Source organism: Nesoenas mayeri (genome assembly GCF_963082525.1).
Source record: "Nesoenas mayeri genome assembly, chromosome: 16".
NCBI classification, from domain to species: Eukaryota; Metazoa; Chordata; class Aves; order Columbiformes; family Columbidae; genus Nesoenas; species Nesoenas mayeri.
In genome coordinates this window covers 5,146,789-5,161,363 of record NC_137562.1, presented here as the reverse complement: position 1 = coordinate 5,161,363, position 14,575 = coordinate 5,146,789, and the positions used below count along the sequence as shown (strand labels likewise).

Genomic DNA, 14,575 nt, shown 5'->3' with positions numbered 1-14,575 from the left:
CAACCCCTCTTAAAATTATACATCCTGCTTTTCCTCTGGTTTGATACTGAAAATGTCTTTAGTAAAAATTCCAATTGCCTCAAGGAAGAAAGGGAAGAAAACAGTAAGAATGTGCAGTTAGCCCAGGTCAAATCATGTCGCTTGATGGTATTCCCAGTGAAGTATCTCTGTCTGGGTGTTGTGCCAAATCAATCTTCCTTCCCAACCACAGGAACGCTGTTCATGTCCCAGAGGGATCACCCATGGGTGTGAGTCCAGCCCATCCTCCAGCAACAGATGCCTTTGGATAAAAGAGAGGAGGGAGTTTTTTCTTGAGAATTTTCACTCTGAGTCTGTATCCAAACAGCAATCAGGTACCTCGATGCCATTCTGCCACAACTGCTCCTCTCCTGGGGAGGATCAGCCTTTGCCAGGACCGTCCTGACCTGCGGTGTGAGCTGCAGGGTCTGTACCAGAGCCAAGAGCTGGAGGCTGTGAGCAGTGATGGGGTGAGTTCCTGCAGCTCATCTCCACACAGCAGGGCTGGGCGACATCTTTTTGTGGGCTGCCACAGTTGCAAGGTGCAGTAGCACCTGGAGAAAGTACAGACTTGTTTCCTTCCAATCTATCTCTTCATTTGGCTGAAGAGAGGATGTAATTTTGTTGGGGTTTTACGTGGACATCAGTCCATCATAGCCACTATGGTTCCTTCTTGTTGCTTATGTCCACAGATGTTGCAATATCTGAATATATGGAATTCCTTTGAGACTACCCCCAATACATGTAAAAGGCATGTGAAAGTCTGGCCTGGTCTTCATTTTGGGACAAATATACAAAGAAAAGGACAGGTTAGTCAAGGGCACCAAGGGGACACCAAAGCAGAACTCCCCAGCAGCTCCAGCAGTGATAGGTCTCTCCAGCTCCTTATTTTTCACAGGTGGCAGAGGAGCTGTAAATTTAATTTTGCTACCTTTTTCCTTCCTACACTGCAGAATGACATTTATGTGTTTCATTTATGCTAAATATAGGCACACTATCATTTTATTAAATGTGCCAAAAATAGAGATCATATATCATTAATGTCTGGCTTTCAGCTGAGTCATTACACATTTATGGAGAAATAAGTATTTATGCAACTATTTATTTCAATTTTATGGACAATATATTCCAAAAGGATGCATTGCCTTCAGCACAAAGAGTTTTCTATATAATTTGGTCTGTATAGAGTTTATCCCATCATGTAAAATTAAGCACTCTTTGTTCAGTCAAAATGATACAATAAATTACAGTAGCAAGTGAATTTCTCCTATTCACTTATCTTAGTCTTTTTGTAATATCTTTTATCCAGTGATCTCAAAATACAGACAATATCTGATTAGAAGCTATCATTTCACACAAGCATGATTTCATATACTAGTTATGAACAGCATGTCCACCTCCGCAGTAGAGTATGCTAGATATTTAAAATTCACTGCAGAATATAAAAACATAGGATGGGAGGTTATGGAAAGTCAATCTAGAATATTGAGAGGCAAATTTGGGCAGTTGCCGGAGCTTAAGTGCGTCTAGGGTGCAATTATCTTGAAAAATAAAATTTTTTTAAAAAAAAAAGGCATCTTAATGAGTATACCTAATTAGTCTCTTTTTTATGAGTCCTTTAAAATATAATTTGTTCAATAGAACCAGAGGTCCCCTTCACACTATTTTATGTGGTTAGTACTGTGTTGTTTCTGAAGGTGTCAGGACTGTTACTACACATTTATCCTGGGGACTCCTGCCTGCAGACATGCCATTCCCATTTGTAAGATATGAAATATCAAGTGGAAGTCCCAGGCTGGACTAGAAATGGAGCCTCAGCCAAAAAAGGAGCCCACCTAGACATCTTCTCACCTGAGGATATAAAACTCTTCCCTTAGGTTGTGACCTGTAGCCAAAGTGCATAGGCAGGATGAATCATCCTTATCCCCATTTTCTGCAATGAATTGGTGCAGAAGTACATCGCTCCTTTTGAGAGGACGTGGCTTTCTGGGAGCTTCAAGGATGAGCTGCTGCAGTTGGGTGACTGTGACCTAATGTTTGGAACCTGGAATAATTTAATTTTAAAAAAACAAAACAAAACACAACAAACCCCAAGCAAATGAATGAACTACCAGAGCTGCCCCTGCATCACCAGGAGGGAGCAGCGCGTGGCTGTGCTGCACTGGGCCACCTCGGGCACCTTTGGTGAGATGCGCCAGGAGCTGAAAGCAGAGAGTCAAGGCCCATTTACAGGCTTTGGTTTCTCAAATCGACACAAAAATCTGTGCAAACACAGTCGTTCACCAGCTGCATCTACCATCCGTCCTTTCGCAGTGCAAATCCCACTGGGTCAGCAGCAAACTGCAAATGATGGGCTCCTGCTGCTGCTCCCTCCGTCCTGTTCATACGGTGCACAAACAGCACCAGTCATGTATAGGAAACCATTTTTTCCTACACGTTTATTGTTTGTACAAAAGGAACTTATAGTTCTTCAAAATGTTTACACTTCTATGGCATTTGTATAAGGTTTAGCAGTAAAGATCTCTTTTAGAATAACTCAAATGTTTCACTTTGTTTCTATCAATATGCAAGCAAAGGAAGAGATAGAGCATGTGGGCTTGATATGGACGAAATGGTGGAAGGTGCCACAAGGCACATAAAGAAAAAAAAAATAGTTGGAGGTATTTATACATTATTAGCTGTAAGCCCAGTTTAGCAGAGGATGAGGGAGCCAGGCTGGCAGCGCAGGCGGATGGCGAGCCGGGTCCCTCAGCCATGGCAAGGCTGGCACCCGCTGGCCGAGCCTCAGATCGCACAAAACCGACCTCAGCATCCATGCGGCACTCGGGAGACGCCGACTGCCGAAACAAGAGCCAAACACACTCTAAGCTATTTGTGGTTATTTTTTTTTCTATATTTTCTCACATTTGTATGGCTGGAAGACCAGGAATTAATTTCGTCAGAAAGACAGTAACTTTTTTTAGATGGCTTAGAGTAAGATGAACACTTCACACTGTTTATTTCTAAGATTTCCAGAGTATTTCAAAGACAGATAGCTGGGAAAGTACTCACATACAAACCCAACCATTCTGAATGCCTCAGCTTCTACTTCGTTTTTTTAGGCTTGTCAAGAAACAGAACAACACATAGGCTAAATGCTAAAGAGAAAAACCACTACAATAAACTTTTTTCCTGGCAAGTTTATTTGCTGGCATTTGTAAATCCACTGAGAAAGTGTAGTGCAATCAATACAGCTGAGGCCCAAGTTCTAATTAGAGCCTTCTGTTTGAAAACAGCTTTTCTTTAAACACTACGTGGCCAGTGGTAGTGATAGAATATCCCCTAAAAATACGAAAATGGCTCATTAGCGTTCATGGAAACAGAAGATCAATCTGCCCTTGTGAAAGTTAATGAATACAGAGAAATATCACATCATGACCCCTGATCTCAATGCCTGAGGCAGCAGTATTATTATGCACTCACCAAAATTGCTCAGCAACAGGACTCAGATACAACTCTTATTGCATTAATTTCATTTGTGTGATTATTTAAATTAATGACATTCTGGCTGCAAGTCACAAACTTCAGGAGATGTTCATCTGCTTAAATATTAATGATGCTTTTCTCCTGTAAGCTGTAAGAAGGAAAAGCAAACCCAAATACTGACAATTTTAAGAATAAGTATTAACAACAGTACAAGCATGAAAAATAGAGCTGTTTCACTCAGACAAGTGCTGAAACAACCCACTTAAATCACTACCTTCCCTCAAGGAAGGAAAAATTTTTTTGTTAAATCTTGGCCAAGAAAAAATAAAATATATTCTTTATTAAAAAAAAAAAAATCAAAACAAACAAAAAAAAAAACAAACACAGTTTTTGAAGTATGATGAAAATACCTTGAGGTCTTGAGTGACTTTTGGCAAGTCCTTATGTGACTCCATCTCCCTCTATAAAATTAAACATGAGAGGATGTCAGCCACCTGATTGCTCTCAGGAGCACAATGATTTGTGGTACTTCTGTTGCCCTCTATGCTATTTTAGATAATGGCATTTGCATTCTGTTACCTGTAATAAGAACATCTAAGAAAAAGAAATGTAATTTGAAGTGTTGATATTATGATTTTTGTCCCCCTAATGTACTCTATTCCAAGATTAGCCTTTTAAGATCGCTCCCCGCCGAGTTCTGCCGCAGTCTGGACCGTCTCCATCTCCCCACTGTGCTATGACCAGTTTGCTGGTTCATATCTGCTCAAAAGACAGAGAAACTTTTTTTAGCATGAGTTTGAAAAGCAGGGTTGGCAGCTCTACGCTTTCTCTTCCGATCCCTTCTTCTTTTACTCCTGAAATGTATTCGTCCGTCTCCACTATTATGACTCCAACCATGCAGGTTGGCCACGGGTCTTTTGTGGGATGAAAGGACCAGAGGGTTCGGCGTTTCTGTCCAGTCTTTGAGGAGCAGGCGTCTGAGCAATCGCACCACGTTACTGAGACCTGCGTGAATGGGAGAGGTTACGTGGAGCCAAAGACCTGCACCTTTGGATGACTTTGCAGAACACTTCTGTGCCATTGAAAAAGTTCTCTCGGAAGAGATCTGTGGACATTCAAGAAAGAACGAGGTTGAATGATATAAAAGGCTGTGCTGGAATTTGATGAAAATTGAAACTAGTCCATAAAATCGTTACCGTATTTTACATACAGGACAAGCTCAAAAAAACCCTTGTGAAGTCGTGCTAATGGGGACAGCCTGTGTGTAGGACAGAGACTGGAGAAAAAAAGTTCTCAAGGATTTGTCACACACCGATCCTTGGATCCCATGGTAACCCTCAGCCCCACGGCTCTACAAATTGATTTGCAGCACATTTTCTGAAGTTCATCTCTTCACACAGAGTATAGCTCAGGGACCTGAAGGATTTCCACTCCAATTCTGCATCTGTTTTCACCAGCCTATCAGGTACCACCAGCACCCAACGGGCACACACGATGGCATCATCATATTGGTGTTGTACCCAGTCTACTCTATAGTCTGAACATTACAGCTCCAAATACAGTGAAGACCTTCCCCTCATCCTAAAGCCAGTAACTATATGAGTAGCAAACCCTCTCACTTTCTTCAGCTAATGACCTTGCTGATTCAGAAACGATGCAAAGATTAGGTGACTTAATCTGTTGGTACCACAAATTAAACCAGAGCAACATCTTGATATTGTGTCATACACAGTAACACAAAGCAAAGTTACTTTTAGGCCTTTTTTTCCCATCCTTTGCAGAAAGTTTCACTAGAAAGAACAATATCAGAGGTAGCTAATTTCATCATCCTTCATTTAAAGGCCAAGGTTATAGTTGCTCTTTTGTCTTCTTTGTAACTGGACTATTCAACCACAGATAGTCTTACTATATCAATCACTGCATGAGTGAAAGGTGAATAAAAGCATTTACTGAACTGTCATATCCATGATAAAACAACAGATGCTGTCAGCTCCAAAGGGAATACATTAGCAGAAGTAAACCTGGAAGATAAAGACCTATTAGTCATAACATGCCTTTCAATCACTTATTTATGTTAGCACTTCAGTTTTGAAATAAAATGAATATAATCCTTATTTACAATAAATTAAGCTTATCTTTACACTATGGTGCATCTTAAACAATGATGTCATATTGTTTTTTTACCGTCAGAAACACATTTACCTTCACCACATTCATCAGTTTCCTTCCCTGAAAGCCTCCCTCACCACCAGTTTTGTTGTACAACCCTTTCGGATGTAGAAACCCAACGTCTTACACTTTCAAAGCATTTTACTTCACAATTGATAATATGCGTATTAAGCTGACACACAGATCCTACGCCCAAATGAGTTAAAAAACATCATACTGGAGTGACTGGTTACTTCAGGACACTGTAACGGGCTCAGCCACGGGGCTCCAGCCAAGACCTTACAGGCCCTACACAAAGCAGAAGAACTACTTCAAAAGCTAAATGCTTCTCCATTCCATTATGACACTTAGTTGTCCTGCAGCATGTTGCCTCATGTTCCACTCGTAATCTGCTACAACCCTTACATCCCTTCTGAAGGGCTGCTGTCTTGCTTCCTTTCCCTTTACGTATTTCTGGAGTCAATTAGCCTTGCTTAGAAGCACTCGTCTCTATTGAATTTCTTGAATTTGTTCAGATCATTTTGTATTCTAATCTTGTATTCCTCTGGCCTTCCTTCCCATTTTATAGATCTGCAGTTTTAATAAGCACACTCCCCACTGCTCCATCCAAGTGATTAACTAGGACTGGAACCAGACACAGAACTGCACAGCGCTCTGGTATCTTCCTCCTCCAGCACTGACAGCATCTGCTAGTGCAGCTCACTGAAACTGCGAGTACAGTTTTGAAATCTGCTGCTAGTCATCACATGGGTCATGATCAACATTGTGCCCTCCCAGTTTGCTTTGAAATTTCATATGTAGAATTAAAAGTCAAGCTTAAGATTTTCACTTTTTACTCAAATCGTAAGACCATTACATCTGCCATGTGAGAAAATTATCCTGTGCTAACTCATTCTCTACAAACATGAACAAATGGAGCTCATTCTCTACAAATCTACTCCAGCCATTGCAGACTTTTCTACTTTTCTTCCAGGTTATCTGCTGAAAAAGTAGCTGCTAATATAACACACACTTATCTAAGTGCAATTATCATTAGAATTGTATCTCCTATTTTTTCAATTAAAAATATGCAGAGACAATATTCCCCACTGGCACAATCAAAATAAGAACTAGTCCTTAAGGTTCTGAAGTGAGCAGGAATTACACAGTTAAGTGATGATCAGTCTGACTTGTAATCTGACAGGGCATCCTTACTCAGAGCTTGTTATCAAAAACATTTAACTACACCTGGCTAAGCCCAGTGCTTCACTTGCATTCAGGATAATCACAGCTTTCTATCTACAGCTGTTATACATTTCTGGCCATTTGGCATAGCACATAGTAGTCAACAACGCTATTTTTGAAAAGTCTGTTTGCTGTCAAATTCTGATGCTGGTGCCAATCTATGAAAGTAGTGCCTAACACGGATGCTGTCACAAACCAGAAAAAACAGCTTTCTGCCACAAAATGGCTTGTGGCATTGTGAAATTCCTGTTGAATCGACTACTCTACACTACTCATGAGTTAGGACACCCAACGAGTGGTTGTGTGGCTTTAGATGTGGAGGAGGGACCCCCAGCAAACCCCTGTCCCCCTCCATCCTCCTTACTAGTGTCCTACTGGCTCCACAACAGCTCTGATCACGATACTGACAGTGATGACAAAAAGTGCTGTATCACAAATTAAGTGTGTGGGTTTTTTTTTTTTTTTTTATTTTACACATTTACAGAGATGGAAATAAATACAGCAAATAGAAGACAGAGAGGGTGCATTTAAAAGAAATCAATCAAGTCTTCATCAGGCTTCAAATAGCAAAAATTGTATCCAATAAGCTGCTTAAAACTGGCCACCATTTCAAAGGTCAAGGATTACGCTTAACAATAATGTAAATAACTAAAGATAAGCATTACAACAAACAAGGATGACACAGCTGACATCAGTGAACACACAGCTGTAAGAAAAAAAAGGAACCACACTACAACAGGAAAGTCTCATATATTTACAACATACCTATCATACAAAAACATTTGGAAATATTTAGGGAGTGATTTCTTCTCTGTGCAGCTGTAGAGATATAAAAGAAACACTGGAGGGTTTGTTGGTTTTGTTCCCCTCTCCAATATCTACAGAATAGTTTTAACGTTTGGCAAAGTTTAAAAATTGCAAGATTTTTTCATCCGACCTGAACTCTTCTGTGGTTCCATCCTTGCTTCTCATCACTGTCATCCACTGGGGCAGTTTGTCAGAAGACAAAGAGTTTGTAAAGTTCTTTACAGTCCTTTATCGATGATCTGACCTGTATGCTGGAAAAGTGTCCGTGCGATGGAGCTTCACGGGGCTAGAGACATCTTCACCCAGTCAGATGCAAAAAACAGAACAACACTCAGTCAGACATAGGCACCTTATTCAGTATTTTGTAAAGGACTATATGAACTACAGATTACGGCCTTTTAATTACACCTATCCCTGCTTATATTGCTGTTCAATCTCAGAAACATCCGCACTCAGATTTTCTTTCCCAGTTACTTCAGAATAGAGAGTTGCATAAAGAAAATGAACTTTTTAAGAGTTTTGACTTTGCATTTTAAAGGAAAAATGCACTGTAGCTCACAGTATTAGCATCAGTTCTTTTCTGTACATTAGAAAAGAGGAAGAAAGTCAATTCAGAAACCATAATTTCCAACCTTAGTGAAAGAAAGTTTTTTGCATATAAGGTTTCAGATGCCTCTATCATTCAGTGAGTAAAATGCTGCTTCATACATATGGAATAATACAATGTGGTATAACAATGCAGGGACAGGAGTTGGACTCTATGATCCTTGTGGGTCCCTTCCAACTCAGAACATTCTGTGATTCTATGAATTATTTCATATTTGTTTTCCCAGTAGTAATTGAAGCATTTCAAGATTTTGGCAACCTAATCTAATTAGAGGTGCCTGGAGTACCACTGAAGTAGTAGCCCTGACTGATGAATGAGACAAGGGCCTCAGTGTCTTTCCTAATTACAGTGCTGGCTGCATGGCCAGCTTATTTTTCAAAGACTTTTACCCCATTCTCATGACAACAATCTCCTAGGAACCTTTTTTTTTTTTTCCAGTTTAACAAGCAGGCTATTCTTCTAAATATACAAGTGGTTTGTATCTGTACAATCTATTTATCTTGTGTCAACTCAGTGCTGAATTATCATTTTAATAAAGGACTCACTAGCAAGGCACAGTAAGCCCAACCTACCGATTGTGTCAGAGTGCTGCGAGCAGCCTTGTTCTCATGTGCCACAGGCTGCCACCAGCAGGTCATCTTCCCATGCCCTAATTTATTGAACAAATTTGAACAGGCATGTAAGTGCTGCTTTATTATTAATTTCTCCTCTGAAACATTTGCTGGGCTTTGCTGGAGCTTTTTATGTGCTGCCTGCCCCCTCTAGTGTTGAAAAAGGGAAAAAGGAAAAAGAATGATTTGCTGAAAAATTTGTTGAGGACCAGAAGGGAATAGAATTATATATGTTAGGGCTGCCAGGAGTCGTAATTTTTAATCACAGTTTGTGATGTTTCATGTTGTGGAGGTGTTAACCTCTACAATCTCTTGCTTTATTACAGAAAGTAAACTACATTTCTATCACTTATTACTCCTTGAGAAATTCCTAGTATCTGAGAGGAAGAAAAAAAAAGAAACAAACAAACAAAGAGGAGACTCTAAAAGTTTTCCAAACTGGTATGTTTTAAAATATCTGTCTGGTGATTTCTGATATCTCCATGGCAGCAGCAGAAATCCCTGCCAGCTCCTGAAATTTTCTGCTAAACACAGGTTTATCTGTGGGGGTTTTTTTTGCAGCAGGATGAGGCACCAAGAGCAGCACATAGCAGCCCTGACCTTCTGGGATGACAGAGAAATAGCCCATGTCCTGATGGCCAAGTTGAGCTTCACCTTCTAATGCTCCCCCAGAGAAGGGAAGCTGCTTTAGTCCAGCTTTATCATCCAAATGTTTAATCAATCTCAGTCTTTGTTCTGTACGTTGTGAGAACGAAATTATGTCAGGTTTTGGCTCCATCCGCTCAATACTCTAGTCTGCCCCTCTTCTAATTAAGTGTTCAGCTTGTTTTCTGCTGACTTTTTTGAGCAATGCCATGATCCTGACTTCACAATTCATCAATACCAACTTCTGTACAACCACTTGGTCAATCCATGCAGCTTAGAGTGGAAGAGTGTGCTTTGAAATATAAATGGGCTTTTTTTTAAAAAAAAAAAAAAAACTCTAAAAACATGCATGACTACAAGATGCCAATTTTGGATCAGCTCCTCAGAGGTACTAAGCACCTGCAGCTCCTACACCAGAGCTGCCGCTGGGGAAACCAGCACAAAGCAACAACTGGGCACGTCAGGTGCTGCAGCTTCCATGGAAGACAAGTTCAGTGTCGAAATGCTCGGAAGCTCATGGGCAGAGATGGTTCACTGCTGCAAAGCCCATCAGCCATCCCCTCTGCAAGTTCCATCTCCCATCCTCAGTAACCACTAGATGTCCCTTGGTGACCACAGAGAGACAAGTGGGTGCAGAGACCTCCTTGGGGAGCAGCATAGGGAGGTTGTCAGGCAGGAAGGGACTGAGCTGTGGTGTCCCTTGGGCTGACAAAAGAGAAGGGATTTAGAGAAGACATCTGCCCATCTTCAGGCCTCATCGCAATGCACGGTGGCAGCACTGCAGCTGTTCAAGCACCAGTTTTCTAGAACTACTTATCGTGGCTATTTCCTTTTACTTTCCCTAAACCAGCTGGTTTTGAGGATGCAGTTGTTTTGGTTGAATGTTAGCAAGTACACAAAATGAATAACGAAGACTGCATCATTCTTAGTACAAGACAGATATACAAAGGAGAGGGGAGCTAAATATTTATAAGTCTGGCAAAAAATCAGGTGCCATTAAAAGGGTTTGGCAGTAGAAAGGAATTGGCAACTTTGATAACCGGCCACCCTGTAAAAATGGTCAGAAAACCTGTCAAATGAAGGACAATGGGAAGAAGAGCACCTCACAATGACAGCCCCTTTAGACAGTTATCAGTCTTAAGGTAGGATGTCCCCTTCTCTTCATCAGACAACCAGCTCAGACAGAATATCAGCTTTCAGCGAGATGAACAGATGCTGAAATGACTCAACAATGTCACAATGGGATTTGTGCATTGACTCTTTCCACCCTTACCTTGCAGAGCGTAGAGCTGGCCGGTGCTGTGCTGTCGCGTGATGTGCTGCCAGTAGGCACTGCGGGGCAAGGGCACCATGGTGCTGAGGGACACGGCGCGCTCGCTCATCTTCATCTGAAGCTGCAAAGCAGTAAATTGGTGTGAAGGAGACAGTCTGAAAATCGCCCGAACACCGGCTGCAAGAATTTCCCATGAAATAGCCAGCATGGCCTCTCCCTCCCTCCATCTGCCCACACGAGCAGCGATGGCTGACTCCAGAGTTAGTCTCCGTGGCACACACACTCGGGTTAGGATGCCACCAAAGCTGCACACCAAAGCTCACCTTGGTGCTCGCCTGGGCCTGGGCTAGCACTGCTTCCCCTGAGGGGAGCTTGAGCTCAAGCAGCTGAAACAGAAACCAAGGATCAGTGGAAGATCAGAGAGTCCCGCTATGCTCGTCCTTCAAAAAAGCCATCAGAGGGTCTGCCCAGCGACGCAAGAACCTTCGCAAAGCTGAACACATTGAGGACCTGACTGGAGATGTTTCACATGGGTGAGGATAAGTTGTTCTTGTTAGTTTTGAAGTATTTTCTCTTCATCTCCCATCTCTGACAGCTAAAAAACATGCCAGCTGGATGGTACAGGAGCTCGGCACAGGAGATAACTGCATCTTTCAGCTAAATTCCTTGAATGAACAGCACGTCCAGCTCTGTAGAGAGGAGAGCACGTGGGCTACAGGGCATTGCTGGAAGCACCATCTCACACTTCCTCCTCCATACAGGGCCTTCAGCTACATTTTCTTACATAGTCACAGCCTCTCGTTAGTTACACTTAGCACAAAAATATATGAGAACTAAGACATTTCCTTCCACGGATTTAATAAGATGTATTTACAAGCTGATAAAAATAATTGGAATTATCATCAGCTAACACAGTACAGCTAAAATTCTCCTCTCAAAGGTCAGGAAAACACCAGTCCAAACATACCAAGACTGCATTTGACTTTTCTAATTTATAAAGATATCTTTTTATGAAAGAGTAAGCTTATATATCTTAGTTTCACAAAATCTGAGGTAAAAGAATATTTTGCAAAAAGATCAGTACATTTTGGAGCAAAAACAGGCAAAGCAAGCACAGAAGATAGGTGAGTGCCGGCTGTATCCAAAAAGGCCCATTTCCAAGCATTTAGAGGTGTCATCTAACTTCAAATTCCTCTCTGTACAGTGGACACTGTGCCTGTGATGTGATGGTAAGTCAAAACCAAACTCTTGCTTTTACAACACCCACCTCCATGTCAGCTGGATGTGAATCACTGCACTACGAAGGTTCCACCTACGTTGTATTTATTACAGCTCCTTCACTAAAGCCCCGACACCCTTTGCAGTGTCACCACACACATCTCAGCACCATGGAAACAAACAATGATGGATCTCTTACTGGGAACAAAAATCAGCAGAGCGTTGGGAGGCTCGCATTTTCTAGCTGGAGATACTTTTTTTGGTGGTTCCATTTTTTGGTGAGTTGGACAGCAAGATAAGGCAGTTTGAACAACAGTCTGGATGTCATGAGGGGTAGAAAAAAGCAATAGGCTATCTTGGGAGAATAAAACAGACACAGCTAGAGAAGGAGTAGATAAAGACACAGAAAAGGGCCAGAAAGGGTGCCTGCCCCTCCTGAACTCCATCAGCAGGGGAAAACATTTAAAAACCCACAGCTGGAGATAAGAATTAATATGTTATGTCCTGAATACACAGCGCTTCATCAAAACACCTTGGACCGCGAGCAAAAGCAGCTTTAATGATGATTGGTTTCGTTCTCACAATTAACCTACTGTATCTCTGTGGCAACGGAAAGAGTAGGAATAACTTGCTGATGACTTGGCTTTATGCTGCAGAAGCAGCCAGCACCTTAAACAGGGCAAAACCAGGCAGGATTGATAGGCTGGGTCAGGCAAGAGCAAAGGCTGTGAGCAGAGCACCAGGCAGTACATCTGACTCCACGTATCATTAATACAACAAATAACTGGTTAACTAGAAGGCACATAATTCATGGCCTCCTGTCCTCTTCTGCCTAGGGGAGAGGGAGAATGTAGAAACCTAAGATCAGGATCCTCAGAGCAGCTCAAACACAGCTCTCTAAGCAAGGATTTGCTTTCTTGGATCCCACCTTAACAAACTGGCAAAATCGTATTTAAAAAACCTAAAAAGTGCTGCTAAACAAACACACAAAAATACCACAAACAAAAAACCACACAAAACCTCCTAAAAGATCCTAACAAAACCAACCCCTGCACACCAACATTCTCTTGTTAGCTGTGTACAAGGCTCCAAAAGGAAAGACGAGATGATTTAAGATTTGTTAGGCATGGTTGGTTTCCTCATGACAGACACTGCAATTTTCATAGATTTTGCAAAACAACTTGCACTAGATAAACCTTCATCTTGGGATCCCCAATTGGAATAGATTGCACTCACTGAGGCTTTGAGGGGAAGTTTCTTCCTAGTGAAGCAAATTCACGTAATCAAATCAAAATCTATTAGAATGATAATTGCTTAAGTAACATTTGCTAAATTTATTACAACAAAACTAAATAATTGTAAACTAATGATAAAAGCAAACAACTTCAGAAACAAAAGGGCACTAACATATTGCTTCCATTTTGCCTAATATCCATTTTACACTAATACTCAATATTCTTCTGTTATTTCAAAAGGTAGTGAGCACCATTTCCACTCTTAATTGTGAATGTCTGTGGAAATGGACAGAGATAATTAGCAAGCTCCAGCCTGGACAGATGCACTTGCACATGAGATGAATCTGGTGCAAACTGCACTCTTGAGTTGCTGAGAGGGGAAGAAGAGCCAGGGATGGCTGCTGATAAACTGGCTGATAATACTTTTCTATGAAGCACTGAGTTTTAGCTGTCAAAACTGGGAAGCTTGCCATTATTGCTTTAGTGAGATGTCAAGTTGCAATGTCTTTTTTAAAGCAACCTGAATGGAGAGCAGGCATAAATGACAGCAGTCAAGTCACTGCACTGCTCCTGTCAGGTTTCATGGCAGCCAAATACTCATGAAAATATAACTTGAATAGATATTTTCTTTCCATTGTCTGGCAATGCCAGAGTGGAACAGTTGAATAAGATGAGTTACCAAATGACCAGAATGGCTTCATGCATCGCTAGGCAAAGCCAGCTCTTTCTTCCCTTTAAAAGAGTAAAGGGAGAGAACTTTGAATTCGCTGAAAAGGAAAATAAATGAAACCCACTTGTGAAAGTGTCACAGACTCTGAGTTCTTGCTCAGACCTTCCCAGAAAGCAACAAAACATTAACAGAAAGTGTCAGGGTGAGGGTCTCAGCGGAGGAACCTCTACCGCACCAATTTTCCACATGCATCTCAAGAGCCAGAGCCAGTTACAGTCACGAACTGAACCAACATACTGCAGTATAAAGAGAGTGACTGCAAGGGAGGTGACAGACACATTATAGCCCACGTTCTCAACGGTACTTGGCAGCTTTATTTCACTCTATCAGCATCAGCCGTTCCTTTTCTTTTTTTTCCTTTGCATAAGATCCAGGAGCTCCCCGGTGACTTAATACCCCCTCGGTCTTGGATAATCCCACCACTGACCTAGCAGTGGTCAGACTTAGAGGAGCAAACAGAAGACATTCAGCGTAGACTTAATTTCTCACCATCACTATCTCCTACTTTCTACTTTTCTTTACTCCTTCTGTGAATAATAGCTTAAGCTTCACTAATAAGAAAATTCACACAGG

General features: G+C 41.5%; 1 protein-coding gene across 1 annotated transcript in view; it reads right to left on the bottom strand.

Annotated features, from left to right (window-relative positions):
* Positions 1-7,911: 7,911 nt before the first annotated feature.
* The window catches only part of DOK5 (docking protein 5), a gene marked incomplete at both ends in the record, with an annotated part of 39,909 nt that continues 33,245 nt past the window's right edge, over positions 7,912-14,575 (bottom strand). The window contains 2 exons of the mRNA XM_080354864.1: positions 7,912-7,979; positions 10,820-10,940. Coding sequence (XP_080210990.1) covers positions 7,912-7,979; positions 10,820-10,940 — 189 coding nt within the window. The remainder of the gene's footprint in view (positions 7,980-10,819; positions 10,941-14,575) is intronic.